Here is a 24,983-nt window from a genome sequence, read left to right as displayed (position 1 = left end):
AGCTGCAGGTGAGGAAGGTTGTTGCACAGAGTTTTTGGAAAGGATTTGGTATGAAAAAGTTGGGAGGAGGACTCAGAATCAAGTGTTTGGAAAGAAAGGTAGGAAAGAGGATGGAGTTAAGGTTTCATTGGGGTAGAATGTCAAATGTTTATAGTTCAAAGGTTGAGGGATGTGTTTGTACCAAGTCAGGGTTAATAATCAGGGATAAAATAATAGTGTAGTTGATGTCAAGTCTGCAGATAGTTTAGTAAATCTGAATGTGTTCAGTGTGTAAGTGGAGAGACGCATAATTAATAAGTTTATACAGGATCCTGGAGGCAATGGTGACAGATTTGGAAGGCAAGACAGATTGCGTGGAATTCAATAATTTGGAGGGAAGGAAAAAATTCTGGTACAGCAGAAATTCATGTGATAAGAAGATTGGTCAGATAAAGGCTTTATAGACGCAGAGTGTGTTGGGAGGATGCAATCCCCATGTTCAGACAGAGGTGTCACCTCACTTATGGATATGAAGTAATAAAACTGAGGGTTATTACTAGAGGCTGTAAAAACATTTGAGAGGATGTGAAATGGAAGATTTAATTAGGTTGTCAGGAAATAGATGATTATTACTCAGACTGTTCTGATAAGCAGGTCACATCTACTGACTGACCCTTGGTATTAGACATTCATCCTTTCTGTTTATAAGGTTTCTTATGTTGTGTTGATGGAATGTGCTAAATGAGTCTTCTTTCAGAGCTATGGAATTATTTCATGCTGATTTATCTTATTTTGCTAGTAGTTGCATCATCTATACCTATCACTACTCTCATTTCTGACACTGGAATGAATTTGTCTTCGAAAAAGATCTACATAGATTACTGGAAATCAAGAAGTAGACTCAATACTGCTTTAATCAGACTAGACATTGGCAACTAGATGTGTCAGTTGTCTTAAGATAAGCATTCAGATGCCGACTGTGTCACTTTTAATGCAAGAAGGTGAGAGGAAATGGGCTAGTCACACCCAAGTGTGAATGTTGATCTGTCCTCAATGATCCCTTAAGCTCTTCACTGGCACATTTCACAGAATGTATCATTCAGGGATTGCTGTCTCACCCTCAGAATGGGATGATCTTTGCACTAATGTGACGAGAATTCTATGTATTTTATTGAAATCACTCTGAATTGCATAGCTGAGGTTGCTGCCAAACTGTTTCCTACACTCTTAATGACAAATACAAAATTATCTTTACCAAGCTCATCTTCAGAGAGCCTAAAGCATAACTAAAATTGCTGAGACAAGCACTTGGTTCAGTTCTGACATTGCCTTCTCTGACTATCAACTAGGATTGCAACTTTATTTCTTTCTGTAATACTTATACTTTGCATTTTGTTGGGTTGACTGCACCTTTTGTCCACAGTCACAAGCATCTACAAGTGCCAATAAAGAAGCTACTACATTTTAAATGTCTCTGAGTCATTGAATTGGGAACTTTGACTTTAACCCAAATATCTGATCTGATCTAACATTATTGCCAGAAACTGTAATGCACTATGGATTTAATTCTTCTTAGGTAATTGTAAATTCAGCATGAAGTTTCACATTACATGCTCATTTTCTATGACTCTGTAGTGACCGCATATGGAAATTGTGCTAAGATTCCTCATGTTTATGTCCACTTGTAATGAATCTGTGAGTGTTTCCATTCACTTTAATATTTGAAGTACAAATTTTTCCTAAATTATTCAAGTAAACATAAATGTATATATATGTGTCTGCTGTCACTTACTAAGTAGAAATTTTATGAAATTTTCTTTGCTATATTAATACTGACGCCACTCATCTTCTATTTTTGTTGATTTTTATTTGCAGATTTATAATGTTAGATATAATGACAGCAATACAAAAGATAACACTGTGCAATGAACGAACTTCAGATGGGTGTTTGTAAAGCTGTTAACTGAGTTTTCATACAGCTGTTAATCTCTGGTTGCAACTACTATACTTAACTGCTTGCTGCTCCTGTTATATTCAGCACTGGCCTCACATTGCAGGCTGGAGGACAAACAGGATCCTGTGTTTCTGAAAATAAATATTCCTTGGTTAAACATCAAATTTGCTCAGTTTATTCAATATATAATGTGATCTGTTTGAGATTTCAGAAAAGTATAACATTATATTTGTTAAGTTGATGTATCTATATCTGTTCAACTTTCAGTAATGTATGTATGGGAGTTAACAATTGCCCCAGGGGGCAAGCCAAAAGTGTGTATTTTGCAGCATAAGTGCCAGATGTCAGAAACACATTGTACACACAGAAATGGTCAAGTTATACATATTCCCTCAATTACAGCAAAATGGGATACTGGACACCATTATCTATCAAAAGGATGGCACTCCACCACACTGGGCTCTCACAGTATGGGAACAATTACACCAGAAATTCAACAGTCTCTGGTGCAGTTGTGGTGGACCTGTTCCATGATCTCCTAATAGCCCTGATGTAATGCCCAGAGTTCTTTGTGTCAGGCTACATCAAGTCAACAGTGTACGCACAGAGACCACAAAATGTGGTCGACCTATGAATGCAGATTAGAGTGGCCTTCCAGAAATCACTCCAGAAATGCTGTGCACCAAGTGTTGCAACATGGACCCAATGTATGATACATGTGCCACATTCACAATGGTGGACATGTTGAGTGTTAATATGCTGTGACATAAACCTCAGGCACAACCTCCAGACTCTCCTGCACCAATAACAAGCAATAAATTTGCATAGTTTCTTGCATAGAGTGTTTTGCTTTTCTGACATCTCAAATGGATCACCTTGTGGTTTACACTCAGTTAGAAAATAATAATCAGAATTTTATTTTTGAGCTACACCAAAGTCATCTGAAATACCAAGAAACAAATATGAAAAGAATATAATTTACAAATATCAAAGACTATAATTTTGCAATGGTATAAGCAAATACAGTTGAACTGCTTAGAAGCCTACGTAGAAAATAAACATGTGAACTGCTTATTTCACTAAATTATAGAAGGACACAAAGTACCTGAAGAAGATAAAAGTGCACAAAAAATTTACACATTTATTCTTGAGCATGTGACACATGTAGGAGACAGACAAAAATATAGAAACAATTTTGAGAAATGGATGCTTGATCATATATGCGTATGCTACACAAGCCTGTAGGTTGGGCTCTTGTATTTCACCACAAAAGGCATCTGAGCAACGTCCTCAACACATTGCAAGTGTCAGTCATGGTTAGAACAGTGTTCTGTGTAGCTGGGAGTGCATTATGTCAGAGTTAAGTGACTTCGAAGAAGGGCAAATTGTTGGTGCTCGTGTGATGGATGTTTCTGTAACCAAAGGAGCTGAAGTGTTTGATGTTTTAAGAGACACCACATCGAACATTTATACCACATATAGGGAAAGCTGAAAAACATCATACACTAAGTCACAATACAGGCAAAACTGTTTGTTGAGGGATCATAACAGATAGTTGATGAAGAGGATTATCATGAAAAACAAGGGGACGAGAGCTGAAAAAGTCACTGCAGAACTGAATGTAGCACTTTTAAATACCATCAGCAGCAAAACAACATGAAAGGAGGTACATAAACTGGAAATTATAAGGTCAGCTGGAATTACAAAACAACATATCAGTCATGCAAAGGACAACAGGAAAAAGAAGCCATAAAACCCAGATTATGAAGAAGCAGAAGAAAGTAATTTGGTCAGATGAGCCCTGTTGCACACTATTTCCAGTTTCTGGCTCAGTTTATGTCCCAAGAGTGAAATATCAGGGGGGACCCAAAAATAATCGGAATTTCTTTCTAGAAAGCATACACTTTATTGTTTTCAAACACAACCTTAATCTCCTTCGAAGTACTCTCCATTAGCATTAATATACTTGTACAAACATTCATTCCAGTGTTCAAAGCACCTTTTAAATTCGTTCTCTTTGATACCTGCTAGCCCTTTCATGACATTGCGTTTCATGTCTTCCACATCCGCAAAACGCTTCCCTCTCAAGTCTCTTTTCATCCTCAGGAATAGGAAGAAGTCCGAGGGTGCTAAATCTGGCAAGTAGGGCGCGTGGGCCAAGGTAGTCATCTTCGTTGAGGCCAAAAACTGGTGAACACTGAGAGCCATGTGCGCGGGACCATTGTTGTGAAGCAGGAACCACACACCAGAATCCCACAAAGCTCGAAGTTTTCACGACAAACTTCTGCGAAGCCATTCCATAACTTCCAAATAGAATTGTTGCTTTACTGTCTGGTTTTCAGGGACAAATTCAGAGTGTACGATCCCTTTGACGTCAAAAAAACAGATCAACATAGTTTTCACATTCGATTTAACTTGTCGAGCTTTTTTTGGTCGAGGTGAGCCAGGTGACTTTCATTCTGATTACTGTTGTTTGCTTTCTGGATAGTACCCATAGTATTATGACTCATCACCTGTAATGATTTTGCTGAAAAAATTTGGATCATCTTTGAACACATCCTTCATTTCGAGACAGGCTTGAAAGCAACTTTGATTTCCGGTAATAAGCTTCAGCATGAATTTTGCTGCCACTCTTCACATCCCCAAATTGATGGTCAAGATGCACTGAATTGAGCTCCAGGACAACCCAGACAAGTTCTCGAGTTGGTCAATTGTCCTGCATCGATCTGCACTGATGAGATCACAGATTTTGTTGATGGTGTCTTTGCTTCGAGCAGTTGCAGGTCGACTGGAACGGGGCTGATCTTCAACCAGCATTTCTCCCTTTTTAAACTGAGAAAACCATTCATACACTTGTGTTTTACTAAGAGCATGTTATTTGTAGGCTGTCTGAATCATTGCAACAGTTTCTGCTGCGTTCTTGCTGAGCAAGAAACAAAACTTCACTGCCGCACATTGCTCGTAAGAACTAGCCATTTCATCATGTCATGTCTGCACTGTACGCACACTCAAAGAACTGCCAAAGAAACCATACTACTCACTGTTGGGTGAGGCCGTGTGGCAGAATGATTCAACAGAGCTCCTAGTACAACCTTCTGGCAGCGCAACCTGCTACTACAAGTACACAATGTGCAGCATTACGATTCCGGTTACTTTTGGGTCCCCCCTCGTATAGTAGGGTTCAGTGATGTGATCCCGTAGATTTTCCCGGTGTCTTATATGCTGCCGGATATGATCATCTTCAATACACAATATTTACGCGAACCATCTGGGTGCCATCTTCAGGTGCAATTGCTGAGACACAATCACGCCAGTACTATTACTGCCAAGGACTGTGTGACTATTCTGCTGATCAGTCTCCTCCGTGGTACAATGTTTGTTCCCCAAGGGTGAAGCCATGTTCCAAAACAACAGAGCCCTTGTTGACACATCTTGCATCAACCAGGACTGGTCTTGTGAGTACGAGGATGAGTGGTCTACTTTGGAGAAATAAGATGCATGATGGTTATCCACCTCCATCATCATCGTCCGAACTTGCTACCATTTCACAGGAGAAACGATATAAGGTACCTCTCAAAAGCATACAGTACCTGTCTTTATCTATTCTGAGGTGACTGGAAACTGTTTTGAATGCCAACATTTTCCCTATATAATAATAGGCATGCTAATGTGTGGTGTGTTTTGTGTTTCCATAGGTTCATCCATCCCCTGTAATTGTGTGTTCAGGAAAGTTGTTACTCCTGTAAGTAATGTGTCATGTGAAGTGAACTTTGATGGAGCTTCACTGAAATTCACTTTACCTGGTTTCCTCCACTGATATGACTATACAAAAAAGTATCTGCCTGATGCCTTGTGTATGATAAATCTGCCTTGTGTATGATAAATTTATTAATAGTGCATAACAGTGTTTCGTTCTGACAGCATGATAATTCTGTAAATATTAGCTGTTCCAGTTTACTGCATCGTATTAACCTATTTCAACTATCTCCTGACAAATGATCAGGGTAGTAAGCATTATATTCAAATGTTTTATGTTATACTTTCTGACACGTTCCACACCCACGAGAATCATCTCATTTCTTGGGTCTGTGGAACGAAAACAGAATCTAATCTAATCTGAAAGAATAGAGAAAGGAAAACTATACTCACATATCAGGGTAATCATAAATTTTTTACTGTCACCTAAAAAAATAATAATAGTAGTAATAAAACTACAAGGTTAATTTTTTTTTGGTTTGTTTGTTTACAGGTACATGTCTGCTACACATTAAAATCCCTGTGCCACTGCAGCCCACTGCTCTAGGAGCCAAAGCAAAGTGGTGCAGCCTATTGATCAAGTTGACATGATACAACTTTGGCCAGGTGTATGCTAAACACTGCAGTAGGCTGTTGATTTTTACTACTGCTGACTGAAGAAAAATGTGCAGATAAAAGATGCATTTATGTGACAGATTCTGTAACTGAATACAATTATGTACTTGATACCAAGGATCAAGGCAGACAGGTAGATGCAGTATTTCTTGATTTCCCAAAAGCATTTGCCTCAGCAACACACTTATACTTCTTGTTAAAATTATGATCATATGGGGTATGAAGTGAAATTGTGACTGCATTGAGGACTTTTTGGTAGAGAGGACACAGCACGTTATCATGGATGGAGAGTCATCACCAGATGTAGAAGTAACTTCAAGTGTGCCCCAGGGAAGGGTGTTGGGATCCTTGCTGTTAATGTTTATATTAATGACCTTACAGACAATATTAATAGTGTCCTCAGGGTTTTTGCAGATGATGCAGTTATCTTTAATGGAACACTCTCTGAAAGAAGCTACATAAATATTCAGTAAGATCTTGATAAGATTTGAAAGTGGTTCAAAGATTGTTAACTCGCTCAACATGTTAAAAAATGTAAAACTGTGCACTTCACAAAATGAAAAAAACATAGTATCCTATGACTGTAATATCAATGAGTCACTGTTGGAATCAGCCAACTTGTATAAATACCTAGATGTAACACTTTATAGGGACATGAAATGGAATGATCATGTAAGTTCAGTCACTGAGTCATGGGTGAAGCAGGTGGCAGACTTTCATTTATTGGTAGAATACTTGGGAAGTGCAATCAGCCTACAAAGGAGACTGCTTACAAATCACTTGTAAGAGCGCTTCTAGAATTTGTTTGAGTATGTTGGACCTGTACGAAATAGGACTAACAGGGGATATTGAATGTATACAGAGAAGGGCAACATGAGTGGCCACAGATTTGTTTGCTCTCTGGGAGGCTATCACAGACACACTGAAGGAACTAAATTGGCAGACTCTTGAAGATAGATGTAAACTATCCAGAGAAAGTCTGTTAATAAAGTTTCCATAACCGGATTTAAGTGATGACTCCAGGAATATACTACAACTCCCTATGTATTGCTCACATAGGGATTGGAATGATAAGATTAGAATAACTGCAGCACATACAGAGACATCCAAACAATCATTCTTCCTGTGCTGTAGGCGTGAATGGACAGGAAGAAACCCTAATAACTGGTGCAATGGGATGCACCCTCTGCCTCACTCTTCACAGAGGTTTGCAGAGTACAGATGTAGATGTAGATATACAACCTCATTTTAAATTGACTTAATGTTCATTCATGACTTGAAGATGGTTGCTTGTTCGAAACTGGTTGTCTGTGAATAAGTAAACATCCAAGCAGCTTTTGGTGGCTCCACAAAGCCATTCTTTAAATGCATTGAAGCTCTGCAACACAGTTTACAAAGGAATATGTAACAATCACTGGCATATATTACTGGTAATATGTGGAAGTGATAGGTAGACATAAGTCACTAATTATTAAGGTTTATGGGAATTCAGATTCAGATATAAGTATGCAAAGGGACATCTTTTATTATGTTTTAATACAAAGCAAAGTACATGTAATAATGGACACACAACAAAAAAAGGGCCACATCCAAGTAACTTCAGAAGAAATGCGATTGTGGTGCCATCAGTATCTCATGCAGGGATATTTTGAAAATGAGAACAATATTTCAGTTTCAACACTCCCGCTGTTTGAGCATCTTAACATCTGTCTCTGACGATGTTCAAGCTTGTGCACAAGGTCACAATCCTATCTTTGCTTGATGGTTTTGTGAAAATGTCTGCATAGTATTTTCACTTAGAAAATACTTGATAACGATTGCTCCTTCTTAATACCTTTCTCTTATGAATGGTATCAGATATCAATGTGTTTCAATCTTTTATGAAATTTGGGGTTTTTTATGAATCTTATCACACTCTGATTCTCCATACAGAGTTTTGTTGCTTGATCCCATTGATTTCAGGAATCACGTAACAGATTTCACAGTGATATCATGTCTTTTACAGCCATTCTAGCTGCCACATGTTCTGCTGCCATGGTGCTCAAGGTCACCATTTTTTGATGCAGAGAGAACCATGTTACCGGTCCATTTGATAAAAGAAAAGCAAAACCAGAAGTCAGCCAGCTTATTTCCATGTCCCCCCACATAATCTGAGGTGCTATACCCAACAAGAATCAACTTTTCTTTGCTCTTTGTCTACAGTATTCCAAAGTCATTCATGCCTCACATGTACATTACTTGAAAATGTGTACAACTGCTTCACAATGACTCTCATCATAGTTGTTTGAGTATTTGCTTGCTGCATTCACTGCAAAAGCCAGATCTGTTTGACTAATAACCATCATTAGAAATAAAAGTAAACCAGCTGCTTCCCAGACAAGAGATATCTCCATAACTGACACATTTTCATTATCTGAGTTAATTTCACATTTGAATCCACCATAACAGATATACAGAATTCGAATTTTTCAAGTCAAAACGTTTCATGATTCATGTTGCATATGCTGTTTGGTTAACAAACAACATATTTTCTTCTCTATTTCACTCAGTTTCCATTCTGCAAAAGATTTTCACTCAGAAACAGTTATTCCAAAAGTTTTCACTACTTCTTCTACAATACCTGCTTCTTTGCTGTTTCCAATCGTCTACATATAAAGTCATAAAGACCATATCATTTCCAACTTTTCCACTGAAAATACATTTATTTGCACCACTTCTTTGAAATCGAATTTCTTCAAGAACTTTCAAAACATTTGGTTCCAACAACTCATTGTGTATGTCTCAGGGCTCATTTGACATGATGATGAGGCTATTCCAGCAGCCACTGAGGTAACAGGGTGCAGCCAACTGCAGATTGTGGAATGCATTGGAGCAAGTGATTCCTGTCATCTGGGTCATTCCAGCGACTGGTAGAGAAAGTTGAGAAGACCAGCCTTGTGCATGGAGTTTCAACGAAGCTCACAATTTGCAGCAATACGCCCAGCACTGATCGTGACCCTTTCATTCTGAGTTGAGTGGAAGGACTGAACCAGAGACTTCAAAGGTCCTGTGACAAGCTAAGCTGCAACTTCCTGGACTTGCACCATGGGTTGAGGACTGTAGGATCTCCCTAAATAGGTCAGGTGTGCACTACACATCAGAGGCTGCAACTCAGTTAGCACACAAGGGTTTTTTAGATTATGTGACTCTCCAGCCAATCCACATAATGATAGGTGTAGAAAACACAGAAATATCAGTGTAAGGTCAAAATAAGTGCCTCCAACAGGTATGAGTATTAAAATCCTAATGGTAAACTGCCAAAGCATTTCCAAAAAACTGCCAGAATTTGAAGTGCTCATGTAAAACAGCGAAGCTCACATGATACTAGGTACAGAAAGCTGATTGAAACCTGAAATTGAAAGCAGTGAGATTTTTGGGAAAAATTTAAGTGTATATTGTGTATTTATATTGTGTATATGGTGTATTTGTTGCAGTAGACAAGGAACTCAAATCCACTGAGAAGCTGCATGTGAAACTGTTTAGGTAAGACCCAGTATCAGGGGTTCAGGGGTGGGCATAAAATGATAACTGGATTTTTCTATCACTTACCAGACTCACCTCCTGACGTAACCAAAAACTTTAGAGAAATTCTCGGTTCACTTGTTTGTAAGTTCCCCCATCGTACTGCAATTATCGCTGGAGCCTTTAATCATGCATCAATTAATTAGGAAAATTACACTTTTGTTAGGGGTGGCTGTGATAAGACATCCTGTGAAGCTTTACTAAATGCATTCTCTGAAAACTGCCCAGAACAGATAGTTAGAAACCCCACCACTCATGATGGAAATATATTGAATCTAATAGCAACAACTAAATCTGATCTCCTTGAGGATGTCCATGTCAAAACTGGTATCAGTGACCACGATGCAATTGTGGCAGCAGTGATTATCAAAGTACAAAGGACAACTAAAACAAAAAGGAAGATATATATTTTCAGTAAACTAGATAAAAAAATCTGTAGTGTCACATCTAAGTGTTGGACTTGAAACCTTCAGCACAGGGCAGGAACATGTAGAGGGACTCTGGCTCAAGTTTAAAAGGATAGTTGATAGTTGACCATGCTCTGGATAAATATGTACTCAATAGAACAGTTAATTATGAGACAGAACCTCCATGGTATACAGTCACTGTAAAGAAACTTCCTAAGGAACAGAGATTACTGCATAATAGGTATAAAACAAAGCATAGGGCTATAGATAGAGAGATGCTGCATGAAATGCATTTGGCTATCAAGAGAGCAATGCATGATCCCTTTAGTGACTACTGTAGCATAAAATTGTCAAGTGATCTTTCACGGAGGCCAAAGAAATGCTGGTCATATGTAAAGGCTGTTAGTGGCACCAGAGTTAGTGTCCAGTCCATAGCAAATGAGACAGGCAAAGCAAAAGCTGAAATGTTAACTCAGTTTTCAAATGTTCCTTTAGAAAGGAAAACCCAGGACAATTGCCCCACCTATAATCTATAGTAGCTCCCTCAAACAAAAGACCATGCCCAGTTCTTGGAAAAAGGCACAGGTCACACTCATCTACAAGAAGAATAGTAGAACTAATCCACAAAACTACCACCCAATATCCTTGATCTTGATTTGTTGTAGAATCTTAGAACATATTCTGAGCTCAAACATAATGTGCCTCAGTGCTAACCATCATGGATTTCAAAAGCAACAATCATATGAAACCCAGCTTGCATTGTTCTCGCATGACATACTGAAAGCTTTGGATCAAGGCAATTAGGTAGATGCAGTATTTCTCGATTTTCAAAAAGCATTTGACTCAGTAACACACCTACGCTTATTGTCAAAAGCATAATCATATGGGGTATCAAGAGAAATTTGTGATTGGATTGAGGACGTTTTAGTAGGGAGGATGCAGCATGTTATCTTGGATGGAGAGTCATTGTCAGATGTAGAAGTAGCTTCAGGTGTCCCCAGAGAAATGTGTTAAGACCCCTGCTGTTCATGTTGTACATTAATGACCTTGCAGACAATATTAATAGTAAAATCTGGCTTTTTGCAGATTATGAAATTGTCTTTTAAGTACTTTCTGAAAGAAGCTACATAAATATTCAGTAAGATCTTGATAAGATTTCAAAGTGGTGCACAGACTGGCAACTTGCTCTAAATGTTCAGAAATGTAAAATTTTGCACTTTAAAAAATGAAAAAAAACATAGTATCCTATGACCATAATACCAATGAGTCACTGTTGGAATCGGCCAACTCATACAAATACATGGGTGTAACATTCTGTAGCGATATGAAATGGAATGATCACATAGGTTCAGTCATGGGTAAAGCAGGAGGCAGACTTTCAGTTTATTGGTAGGATACTGGGGAAGCGCAATCAATCTACAAAGGAGATTGCTTACAAATCACTTGTGCGACTGGTTTTAGAATGTTTCTCGAGTGTGTGGTACCTATATCAAATGGGACTAACAGAATATTGAAACGTATACAGTGAAGGGGAGCGCAAATGGTGACAGGTTTGTTTAATCCATGGAAGAGTGTCACAGAGATACTGAAGGAATTTAAATGGCAGACTTTTGAAGACAGGTGTAAACTATCCTGAGAAAGTCTGTTAACAAAGTTTCAAGAACCAGCTTTGAATAATGATTCTAGGAATATACTAAAATCCCCTATATATCGCTCACATAGGGATTGTGAGGATAAGATCAGAATAATTACTACATCCATAGAGGCATTCATATAATCATTCTTTCCACACTCCATATGTGAATGGAACAGGAAGAAACTGGTACAGTGGCATGTACCCTATGCGATACACCTCACAGTGGTTTGCAGAATATAGATGTAGATGTAGAAATGGCAGCTTGCTTTAAACTTTATATTGACTTTTTAAGCTTGCATATATATTCATTGTCAACCAGCATCACACCTTGTGACACCAAATTATAAACTTCTTTGTTTTGTTTTCCATATTGAAATGCAGTTTTTACATCAAATTACAACAGTTCAAAATCTTCTTCGGCTGGAAACTTGAGCAAAGTGCATTATGAGTCATGTCTCACTACTGGGGAGGAAGTTTCATTTTAGTCCAGACCAGAACATTGAGTAAAGTCATATCTCACTACTGGGGAGGAAGTTTCATTTTAGTCCAGACCAGAACATTGAGTAAAGCCTCAAGCAACAAGTCGAGCTTAATATGGAGGCCATTTGCAGTTTTTGATGCTTGTGCTTTGAAGACACACTTTGAATGTATCATCCTTTGAGTCTATTTTGACACAATAACCCAAGTTTCACTTATTTGGTGCACTTATAGTTCCTTTTCAATTGATCATTTGCATTTTTTGTCTGAATCCTAGATTGCATCTTCAACTGTTCAGTTCAAGACAGTCAACTTTTATGTTACATCTGGCTGAGGTAGACTCATGTGCCTGGCATGTAATCCATAAGATTGCTGCCAATCTTTGATTGATTGTTCAGGATCTCAGTCACCCTCTGCTTGTACTTTTCTCTCATCTTCAGCTGGTGGCTCAACATACTATTCTCCACCTTTCTCATCAGATTCTTTGATGTTGGGGTCCAAAATAGGGAATAAATGGCGTAAACCAACACAGTCACGCTTCAAAACAAGTTTATCGTTGGTCAGGATTCCCTCATTGGAATTCACATAATGGGATTCAGTGTTTTATTTATTTATTTATTTTTTTTACTTCTGAATCAAATGTCTGTAATTGTGAGATTCTCCCTGATATCCAACTAAGATCATTGTGTTGGATTGCAATGCACAGGGACCTGGGTTCATTTCCTGGCTGAGGCGGGAGATTTTCTCCCATCAGGGACTGGGTGTTGTGCTGTCTTCATCATCATTTAATCCCCATCGTTGATGCACAGGTCCCCCAATGTGGCATCACACTCAATGAGACCTGCACTTTGCGGCTGAACTTCCCATCTGGGAACTCCCCGGCCTATGACGCAATACGGTCATTTCCATTTCCATTTCCTTGGTCTTTGGTTCCAACTTCTTGTGGAACAATTCAGGAACACAGATGAATGCTTCTACCCCAAAAGTCCTCATTTGAGAGATTTAGTGTTTTCTGCCTGACCATAATTTGGATGTTGTTGCATTTGTTCTCTTTTTGATTAAAGATCAATTCAATGTATAAATAGCAGTGTTAACTGCCTCCACCCACAGAATTTTTGGAACATTCACCACAATGAGCATGGACCTCATGGATTCGATAGTAGCCTTGTTTTCATCTTCTGCATTCCTGTTTTATTTTATTTTTTTATTTTTTTTTATGAGTATATGGTGCCCTTGTCTCAAGTGCTGTTCCACATTTGATGAGGTAGTTCTTCATGTTCCTGTCAAGTATTCTGTCCCTCAATCATTGCTTAGGATTTTAGACTGCCCATCAGACATTACCGTCACAAATTCTTTAAAACAATCAAAAACGTCAGATTTATTTATCAAAAAATAGATATGATGAAGACACAGTGCATTGTTCATGAGTGTAACAAAATACTTCACACCACAGAGTCATTCAATCTCCATTATTCCACATATTTCACTGTGTATAAAGTCACTGATTTCCACATTTCTTGCTTTGATTTTCTTGCTAAAAGGTTAATGGACAGACTTTCCATGCTGACACACCTTGCGGAAGAATGATGCCACATCTGTTACGCTTATTGCCTTGATAGGACCAGTTTTGATCTAATTCACAATCACCCCAATTTGATATTTATATGACACATTCTGTCGTGTCAGATTTTGAGGTTATTTGTGGATGAAAAATTCACATCACATTGGGTGTATGATTTAAAAAAAAAAAAAAAAAAAAAATTCAGCAAGTCTTGTTTTATATTCTTATTTCTTGGGCAGAAACACATCCATCATGAGAAATGTTTACAAACTTATCTACAAAGCTCATCCCAAAACATTTGTCATACGAATACCGACAGAAAACAAATTCTTCCTTAGTTTTGGGATGTGCAGCACTTCATCAATTCACTCATCTTCCCAACACATATTTACAAATTTCTATATTTTAATTGATCTGATTCCCTTCGCTTCACATTTAGCATTTTCTCCAAGTGAAGTTTCAATGTTTTGTCATTAGCGAATTTCATTGAACGACTCCCACTGAAAAGTGATGTGACACAATGCTCCAATCTCAATAATACAGACATTACTTACATCAGCATTCAGCACACTCTCGGAAGTCCCTTTATTACATGGAACTCTTTTGTGTGACCCACCATCGGTAATAATGAACACATTTACATTGCCTCTATTTTGCACACTAGTTTTCTTCATAGAATGGCAGTTTCTCAACAGATGGCCTTCCTTGCCACAGGTTCAGTGAGTAAATTTTCTTCTTAAATTCACCTGTTTCAGGTTCTTTTTCTTTGTGCCTTTATGCTCCTTCTTCCAGTCTTGAGATGAAGTCGCCACCAGGACACTGGCCACCTTCTCCATGTTGTTCAATCACTTTTCTTCGGAGATGAGTCAGCCTTAACATTTCAGAATCGTTTGCTGATTCCAGGCTTACTATCCCAGGCTGTGACAAGGGCAATGAACATCATTAGAAGGACTTCTGAAGATCTTGACCATGACCGTTATATCCAGCACGAGTTTTAACTTGCAATGTTCATGATTTTTGTGATATGCCCCAACACCAAATCACTCACATTCATTCAGTATTCATGGGAGTTTTTCATGAAAGAAAATTTGTTTGCTTCAGATGGTTGTCCATGAATCATGCACAGTTTCTTCCACATTTCATAAGCAGTTGTGCCTGTTATCAAAAATGCTAGTTGTGAGTACTCAATTGTGGTCGAAATGCAACACTTGGTGTGATCATTGTCTTTTGCCCACAGTTTTCAAGCAGACATCATCAAATCCATGAGTTTTGGTCTCTCAGTGTCCACCACATCTCAAATGCAGGTGTCAAACAAAATCTGAATTTGAAATTTCCAAAGCTGGAAATTTGATCTGTTGATTATCACCATTCTTCTTGTGGTTCCTTCACCTGACATGACATAAAAACAAGATTACTCAAACTGCATATCAAACAAAAGATGTAATCAACTTCTTAGCTGGAATTGTGTGATTAATATGGGCCTATAACATCTACATTTACACCGATACTCTGCAATCCATCTTACATCACATGGCAGAGGGTACCCCATACTACCAACAGTCATTTTCTTTCCTGGTCCACTCTCAAATAGAACGAGGGAAAAAAGACTGTCTATATGCCTCAATATGAGCCCTAATTTCTGATATCATTATCTTTGTGATTCTTACTCACAATGCATGGTGCAGGCAACAGAATCATTCTGCAGTTAGCATCACTATAACACTTGCATGTTGTTTAAATCTACCAGTAACAAATCTAGCAGCCCACCACTGAATTGCTGTGATGTCTTCCTTTAATTCAACCTGGTATGGATCCCAAACACTTGAGCAGTACTCATGAATATGTCGCACTAGCATGCTATATGCAGTTCCATTTACAGATGAATCTCATTTTCCTATAATTTTTCCAATAAACCAAAGTCAACTTTCCTACCATAATCCTCACATGCTGAAGTAGAAATTTTGTCTAAGTCATCTCGTGTCCTTCTATAGTCACTCAATTTCAACACCTTACCGTACACCACAGCATCATCAGCAAACAACCATGGATTTCTGCCTATCCTGTCTGCCAAATCAATTATGTATATAGAGAATAACAGCAGTCCTCTCACACTTCCCTGGTCTCTGATGAACACTCACCATCGAGGACAAAGTAGTAGGTAAGTTTCCTTTAATTTACATCTATGGTCACAAACTTTTTGTTAACAGATTACCGGTTGGGTCTATAATGACCATCATCAGATCTGCAGCAAAAAATGGGAAAAACATAAATAAACTCACAGGTACTACTGACAAATATATGCATTTGTGCGCTTTAAGTATGAAGAGGCATACCTGTTTTATAAAAACAAAGTCCGAATGTACTGCAGCCATAGTGGAATTGTCAAATGTTGTATATACAGATCACTGTTTTATTCACGACAATGTCACAGCTTGTGAATATAGTAGGTTCTGTTACTTCAGAAATCTTCAAGCCATTCACATATCTGTGAATCTAACTTCTGTAACAGCCTGCAAAGGTGCACTGCGTCAAACCCTTCCTGGAAATCTAGAAATATGGAATCTGCCTGTTGCCCTTCATCCATAGTTTGCAGAAACCATGTGACAAAAGGGCAAGGTGAGTTTCACACAAATGATGCTTTCTAAAACCATGCTACTTTGTGGACATAAGCTTCTCAGTCTCAGGAAATTTTATTATATTCAAACTGATAATATGTTCAAGGATTCTGCAGCACACTGATGTTAGGGATATTGGTCTGTAATTTTGTGTGTCAATTCTTGTGCCCTTCTTATACACAAGAGTCACCTGTGATTCTTTCCAGTTGCTTGGGATTTTGCAATGTGTCAGAAATTTGACATAAGTAAGGGGCCAATGCTATAGAGTGCTCCTTGAAAAACCAAACTGGGATTCCATCCAGACCTGGTGACTTACTTGTTTTCAATTCCTTCAGATGTTTCTCTATGCCATGGATGCTTATTACTGTGTCGTCCATATTCAAGTCTGTTCAGTGGTCAAGTGACAGTATGTTTGTATGATTCTTCTGTGTGAATGATTTCTTGCATGTGAAATTTAAAACTCAGGCTTTCGTTTTGCTATCTTCAGATGCCACACCAGAATGATCAGCAAATGAGAAGATGGAAGCCTTAGATGCTTTTGGGAACTTAACTTAGGACCAGAATGTTCTCAGGTTCTCTGCCACATCTTTTGCTGAGGTATGATGGTGGTAGTAGTTGTTTGCTTTGTCCACAGATCTTTCTCGCAGACGCACGAATCTCTACTAACCTTTGCTTGTTGTCACTTGCACATTCTTTCTTGAACCAAGAGTGCAACAGCATCTACTTCCTCAGAATTTTCTGAATCTCATTATTAAACCATGATCAGTCTCTCCTTAATTCACTTACTAGGCACATAATTCTTCAGACCATGATTTGTAATCTGCATAAACTTTGTCCATAAATCCTGTACTTTAATCTCACTGGCCCTAAGTGATGTTATTTCACTGTATAAGTGAGATGCTAATAACTGCTTATCTACTCTTTCCAGCAGAAACATTCTCCTAGCCTTCTTATCTGATAACTTTTGTTACCATAGTTTCAATAATGACATCATGATCGCTAATCCCTGTTTTTGTGCTGATGTTGTCGATAAGGTACAACCTACTTGTAACTACAGAGTCTAAGATATTTCCATTTCATGTGGGCTGTGAACTAGCTGCTCAAGATAGTTTTATGAAATTATGATTCGCTAAATATCTCAGAGCTTTTGACTTCAGGTTTCAGCTCTTGGTCCTGAGAATAATTTGAGTTTGAGAACTTTCATGGAGGGCATTAAATTCAGGAACTTTGTTTGAATACTGTGGCAATTTAGTGATAAAACTTTTGACAGTTGAAGTGTTTTTATTCTGAATATGGTCTGACTTCCCTTGCTGCATATTGATTGGTGAGTCAGAGTATCTCAAACTACCTAGCGTAAAAAGTCCTTATGTGCACTTCACAAGTACTCTGCTATCCGAACAGCTGCTTCCTTTGTTTAGTGCATCCCTGACCTATCAAGGGCAGTCCTACAAATCCCCACACAATAACCAAGGTCTAGAAATCTGCAGCCAAGACCGTCACAGACTCGGTGAATTATTTGGTTGAGACCCTCCACTTGGCTCCAAACCAAAGGTCTCCAATCAACACTGGGAATAATGCTGCAAATTGTGAGCTCTGCTTGCACCCCATACATGAGGCCAACCTTTACCACTTACACCAGCTGCCTGTATGAACTGAGGATGGCTTTCAGAACACACGCGACAGGCATCGTTGGTGCTGACATGAGACACAACTTGCACACAACTACAACCTATTAAGGTTTACAGTAATTCCAGTTGAGACACATCAATGCAAAGAAGCAACTTTTATTACATTTTAATACAAAGAAAGTACACAGAATGACAGACAAACAACTAATAAACAAAAAAGGGGTTATGCCCAAGGAACATCAAAAGAAATGTGACTGTGGAGCCATCAATATTTTAGGAAAGGAGATTTTAAAAACGAAAATAGTATGTCAATTTCAGTGCTAATTAAATTAGACTATAATGTTACAGAAAGGCAACTTGAGTTTCTGGCAGATCAAGAGCCTTCAGAGTATATCATGCTTATCCAAATTAAAACTTCAGTCTAACAATACCTCTCTTTCAAACTGCACGTATTGTGTACTTTCTGGAATAAGAACATTGAGAACACAATGTGATGAGCAACGGATCAAACAAAGCTTCTGACATAACATTTCCTTAAAGTTTTCTAGTCCAGTAACATATGCAGAAGATATTCTGTTGAGTTTCAAAGCTTTGAATCAGTGCATAAAACATGGTCTGATGGTCCAGCAGATAAAAGCTTAGTCTACAAAAGGTAAAGTCCTGGGTTTTTGATCTCTCTAGCACACAATTAAAAGAAGAAACATTTATCAATGTAATTGTTTCTTCCTCTTTTACTTGGTTTGTGTACCACTGTCCATGTTTTACACTTCTGATGTAGCCTTGTCAAGAATTCATTTTATTTTATTAGTTTTGTTTATTAATAGAAACTGTCATGAAGGCATGCTGTTCCTATTTTATGTTAAAGTTTTTCCTGTCTACTCCATTTTTATTTATTTAATGTTAAATTTTTTTACTTTTTCATTGCATTTATCACCACACTGTCGAAGATGTTACTTACTCTATGTTTCTAGACTTGTTACTTCTCTTCCAATGTCATTTGCAAACATTGTAGCTTCTTTGGTGACAATACTCAGTAAATGTCTGAAGATGGCCTTGTAAGCCAAAAACCAGTTAACACAATAAAAGTAATACTGTAGAACAAAAGCAAACTGTTGCTTTTCATTTATTATATTGCTGTTCTACCAAGAACTGATGGAAGATTCTTTTAACACAAAGTGATTTATTATTATTATTATTATTAATGGACAGAGTATACATTGCAATCTTCACTTGTTATAACTGTGTTGCAGGGGAGTGCCTTGTGACAAGCTGAAGTTGTGACCTGGTCGATGAGAGTGGAACTGGTAGCAAACTGCCCATAAAAGACAGGTATCTGTGTTTGATTCTGGTCTGGTGCATAGTTTCAAGTTGTCACAAATGATATGTGATTAATTCAGGGTGTATATGCGGACAAGAAAAAAAAAATCCCGGGTTTTTCTTGGATTTGCCAGTTAAAAACACACTTTCTTTGGAATGAAGATACACTTTTTCCCAGGTGACATTTATTTATTCATTTATTTATTCCATGTTGAATCACAATATACTTTCCCTCAGAGCTATAAAACTTACCAGTACTTTGAATGGTAAGGGTTTTATACACAGACATAGAATTTCCCAGCTCTTTAGGAAAAGAAACAACACATTTTGGAAAGTTCTTTGCCATGCTTAAATATGTACACTGCATGTTTTTGTATTATGAAAGTATAAATACAAATTCCATCAAAACAGCATGGGAGCTTCCAAAGCACTAAAATGAAGATTGCTATGTGCTTCTGCCAGCCAGTCCTACCTCATGACATGTGATCTAGCCAGCCAATGACAGCAGATATCCAGTCACCCATCAGTAACATCATTTTTAAGTAGCATGAAGATGCAAATAGGAAAATTTAATGATTTAAAGAAATATACATTCAGTATATATATACAGCAAAAACTAGCATTTCACATGTAATGTTGATCTTTTTTAGCATGTGTATCCCTTTACAATATATCAAATGCAAATGTGCCAGTAAAATTTTAAATAATGGCATAAATGGCTGGGCTTTAGGTCTGAAATTTTTTTGTGTGGCTGGTTCTCAAAGTGTTAAGTTCTGAATGAGAGTCAAATAATCTGTGATAAATCACAGATCATTTCAGCACACATTCTCACATGTATCATAATTCACCTTGCTTAAAAGGAAATTTACTTTGAAAGTAACACTTCTCATACCACTATTCATAATATTTTCCCATGATGTGTTAAGTGCCCCACACATGAGTGACGGATCACAGCAGTCTGTGAAATGTGATATTGCCTGTAACCGGTCACTTGCCTTGATGCACCACACACGGGCAATTTGTTGAGCAATTTCAATCAGTAACTCTTCAGGCTTTCCCGGCGATCTAATGACATCTTAGGTTGTCGGGTGTTCTGCCGGATATCAGCATCATACTTGCACGATATTTTGGTCACGTAGCTCGTGGCCTTCATCAGGTGCAACCTGAGACTGCTCCTCGAGTTGACCTGGTCCAGTATTTATGCCTATGGCCTTCCCCCTCCATCAACGGCTGCAGGTGCTTCCTCTGTGGTCCGCGCCCATTCCTTGCCACCTGCTGGAGCATTGCAGCTCCATTTTCCGTCCGCTGCAGTTCTAGGTGTTCCCTCTGCGGTCCGTGCCCACCAAACCCGCTCCTGGGGGTTTCATCTATGGTCTGGGGTACCAAGCGTTCTCCCTGTGGTCGGCGCCCGCTCACCACGACCTGTTGGAGCATTGCTGCTCCGTTTTTCGTCCGCTGCAGCTCTGGATGTTCCCTCTGCGGTCCGCATCCACCAGTCCCACTTCTGGGTGTTCCATCTTCGGTCTGGTGCGCCTGGCAGTCCGTCAGGGGCTCGTTTACCATCTCCATGTCTCTGGTTCTTCTGTTTGTGTAGTGTTGCAGCTGGCCCCATTGCTCCTTTAACAATTCCAGAGCCGGATCCCAGGCTCTGCTTAGCTGGTACCCTGTGTCACGGTTCATAAGATCGTCAGCCATTTTAATTTCTATCGATTCTCTTATAACACTGTCCCAAAATCTGGGTGTTTGTGCTAGAATCTTGGTATCCTCATACTTCATGGCATGATCTAGTTCTAGACAGTGTTCAGCAATGGCTGACTTAGTCACCTGTCTTAATCTAGTGTGCCTCTGATGTTCTTTGCACCTGATCTCCATAGTTCTTGTCGTCTGGCCAATGTAGGACATGCCACATTGACAAGGTTTTCGTAACCCCAGGTCGTCTTTGACACTCCCCAGCAGTCCCCCGATCTTGTTGGATGACAGAAAACACACTAGATATCGTGTTTATGGAGGATCCTACTGATTCTGGCAGAAATAGAGCCAGCATAGGGCAGATATGCCACCTTCTTTGCTTCATCTTGGTCTCCTTCAGGAACCTGTGGTATAGTGGCTGGTTGGAGTGCCCTCTCAATTTGTCTGTCCGTGTATCCATTCTTGGAGAAAACTGTTTTGAGATGTTCTATCTCTATGGGTAGATTCTCTTGGTCTGACAGGGCACGTGCTCTGTGGACCAAAGTCTTCAGAACCCCATTCTTCTGTGCAGTGTTGTGACAGCTGCTGGCCTGCAGATATAAATCAGTGTGTGTTGGTTTTCGGTACACACTGTGGCCAATTGATCCATCTGCTTTCCTCTGGACTAGTACATCCAGAAATGGCAGCTGGCCATTCTTCTCCAGTTCCATGGTGAACTCGATATTAGGGTGGCATGAGTTAAGATGTTCAAGAAACTCATTGAGCTGTCCATCCCATGTGGCCAGATCACGAAGGTGTCATCCACATACCTAAAGAAGCATGTGGGTTTAAATGTGGCTGTCTCCAATGCCCTCTCCTCAAAACTCTCCATAAACATGCTTCTAGCGTGCTAGAAGTGTAGTGTGCTAGAAGGAATGCCTCATCTTGCCAATCTGCAAAGTTTGACCACATGAGTAAGAAAGCACAGCAGATGGAAGAGACATGCACTGTGACGAATCTGAGTGGCATACAGTTTGATGATACAACATTAAAGGTACTCAGCAAGGGTCTCAACTTTGCTACGACCCCTAGAAACGTACCCATTTCAGGTTTCGTCAGTGCAGTAGAGCAAGTTGCAGTCACACTTCCACCTAATGTGGCAGTGGAAGTCCGCCAAGAGACCTGCAAGGCCCTCACCAAGGCCAGGCCACCAAAATCGAACATCACAACTGAGGAGAGGCTTGCACTCAAGAAACTACAGGAAGACAACAGCATTGTGGTACTGCCAGCAGACAAAGGGAACTCCACTGTCATCTTGCAGTGGGTGGATTATGATGAGAAAGTACGCCCCTGGAGGACCCTGCATACAGAATTCTGGAGTGTGACCCCACAGACAAGGTGGCCAAGAAGACTAGTGTTCTCTTGAAGGAAACAGGGATGCCCGATAAGATCATCAGACAACTACGGGAAAAAGCGCCAGTGCCACCTAGACTGTATGGTCTACCTAAAATACACAAGGAGGGCGTGCCCCTACGTCCTATTGTCAGTAATATTGGGGCACCTACATACACAACAGCCAAGTACTTCAAAGGTCTCCTGTCTCCATATGTGGGGAAATGTATTCACCACATCCGCAACTCAGAAGATTTCCTGCAACACCTCAAGCAACTGCACATCACAGATTCGGACATCATGGTTAGTTTTGATGTGGTATCGCTGTTCACCAGGGTCCCACTGAAGGACTCACTAGAACTGATTGCAGAGAAATTTGACGGTGCTCTGTTGGACCTGTTCAGTCATACACTGGCATCCACGTATTTCCTGTACAGAAACCAATATTACAAGCAAACTGAAGGTGTAGCTATGGGCAGCCCACTGTCCCCTGTGGTTGCCAACATGTTTATGGAGAGTTTTGAGGAGAGGGCATTGGAGACAGCCACATTTAAACCCACATGCTTCTTTAGGTATGTGGATGACACCTTCGTGATCTGGCCACATGGGATGGACAGGCTCAATGAGTTACTCGAACATCTTAACTCATGCCACCCTAATATCAAGTTCACCATGGAACTGGAGAAGAATGGCCAGCTGCCATTTCTGGATGTACTAGTCCAGAGGAAAGCGAATGGATCAATTGGCCACAGTGTGTACCGAAAACCAACACACACTGATTTATATCTGCAGGCCAGCAGCTGTCACAACACTGCACAGAAGAATGGGGTTCTGAAGACTTTGGTCCACAGAGCATGTGCCCTGTCAGACCAAGAGAATCTACCTATAGAGATAGAACGTCTCAAAACAGTTTTCTCCAAGAATGGATACACGGACAGACAAATTGAGAGGGCACTCCAACCAGCCACTATACCACAGGTTTCTGAAGGAGACCAAGATGAAGCAAAGAAGGTGGCATATCTGCCCTATGCTGGCTCTATTTCTGCCAGAATCAGTAGGATCCTCCATAAACACAATATCAAGTGTGTTTTCTGTCCATCCGACAAGATCGGGGGACTGCTGGGGAGTGTCAAAGACGACCTGGGGTTACGAAAACCAGGGATTTACAATATACCTTGTCAATGTGGCATGTCCTACATTGGCCAGACGACAAGAACTATGGAGATCAGGTGCAAAGAACATCAGAGGCACACTAGATTAAGACAGGTGACTAAGTCAGCCATTGCTGAACACTGTCTAGAACTAGATCATGCCATGAAGTATGAGGATAACCAAGATTCTAGCACAAACACCCAGATTTTGGGGACAGTGTTATAAGAGAATCGATAGAAATTAAAATGGCTGACGATCTTATGAACCGTGACACAGGGTACCAGCTAAGCAGAGCCTGGGATCCGGCTCTGGAATTGTTAAAGGAGCAATGGGGCCAGCTGCAACACTACACAAACAGAAGAACCAGAGACATGGAGATGGTAAACGAGCCCCTGACGGACTGCCAGGCGCACCAGACCGAAGATTGAACACCCAGAAGTGGGACTGGTGGGTGCGGACCGCAGAGGGAACATCCAGAGCCGCAGTGGACGAAAAACGGAGTGGCAACGCTCCAACAGGTCGTCATGAGCGGGCGCGGACCGCAGGGGGAACGCTTGGTAGCCCAGACTGTAGATGAAACCCCCAGGAGCGGGTTTGGTGGGCGCGGACCGCAGAGGGAACACCTAGAACCGCAGCGGACGGAAAACAGAGCAGCAACACTCCAGCAGGTGGCAGGGAATGGGCGCGGACCACAGAGGAAGTGCCTGCAGCTGTTGGTGGAGGGGGAAGGCCATAGGCATAAATACTGCACCAGGTCCACTCGAGGAGCAGTCTCAGGTCGCACCTGGTGAAGGCCACGAGCTATGTGGCTGAAATATCGTGCAAGTACGACGCTGATATCCGGGAGAACACCCGACAATCCAAGATGTCAATTTCAATCAGTATTATGAACATAATTGTGTTGAGGAGTGCTGCTACTGGAAATGAACTGTTGCATCCAGCAACAATTGCAGCTGATTTCCGTATCCCTGGGAACACTTGCAAAACAAAAATTTAAAATAAAGGAGAATTATAATTTATTAAACTTGTGTTGAAATGCTTTTTTGTGAGAACTCTAGCTTAATTTACAGAATATATTACATTTTTCCATGGCACCAAACTGGTTGTATACATCTTTGCAGTATGCCAACACAATTTGTTTTATATTTATTAGTATTCAGTTCCTTTTAATTTGTTAGACTTATAATTTAACTGCAAATATTTACAGAATTTACCCAATGTGTGTTAATAGCAGCACTACTGATTCCCTTGTTATAAATTGTACA

General features: G+C 39.7%; 1 protein-coding gene across 1 annotated transcript in view; it reads right to left on the bottom strand.

Moving 5' to 3' along the window:
• Positions 1-1,826: 1,826 nt before the first annotated feature.
• The window catches only part of LOC124711554 (lachesin-like), a 140,878-nt gene continuing 117,721 nt past the window's right edge, over positions 1,827-24,983 (bottom strand). Inside the window, exon 6 of the mRNA XM_047241690.1 lies at positions 1,827-2,064. Coding sequence (XP_047097646.1) covers positions 1,988-2,064 — 77 coding nt within the window. The 3' untranslated portion in view covers positions 1,827-1,987. The remainder of the gene's footprint in view (positions 2,065-24,983) is intronic.

Source organism: Schistocerca piceifrons, chromosome 8, assembly GCF_021461385.2.
Source record: "Schistocerca piceifrons isolate TAMUIC-IGC-003096 chromosome 8, iqSchPice1.1, whole genome shotgun sequence".
In the NCBI taxonomy this organism is placed as follows: Eukaryota; Metazoa; Arthropoda; class Insecta; order Orthoptera; family Acrididae; genus Schistocerca; species Schistocerca piceifrons.
The sequence above is the reverse complement of the archived record's forward strand: the minus strand, read 5'-3'. Positions and strand labels throughout refer to the sequence as shown.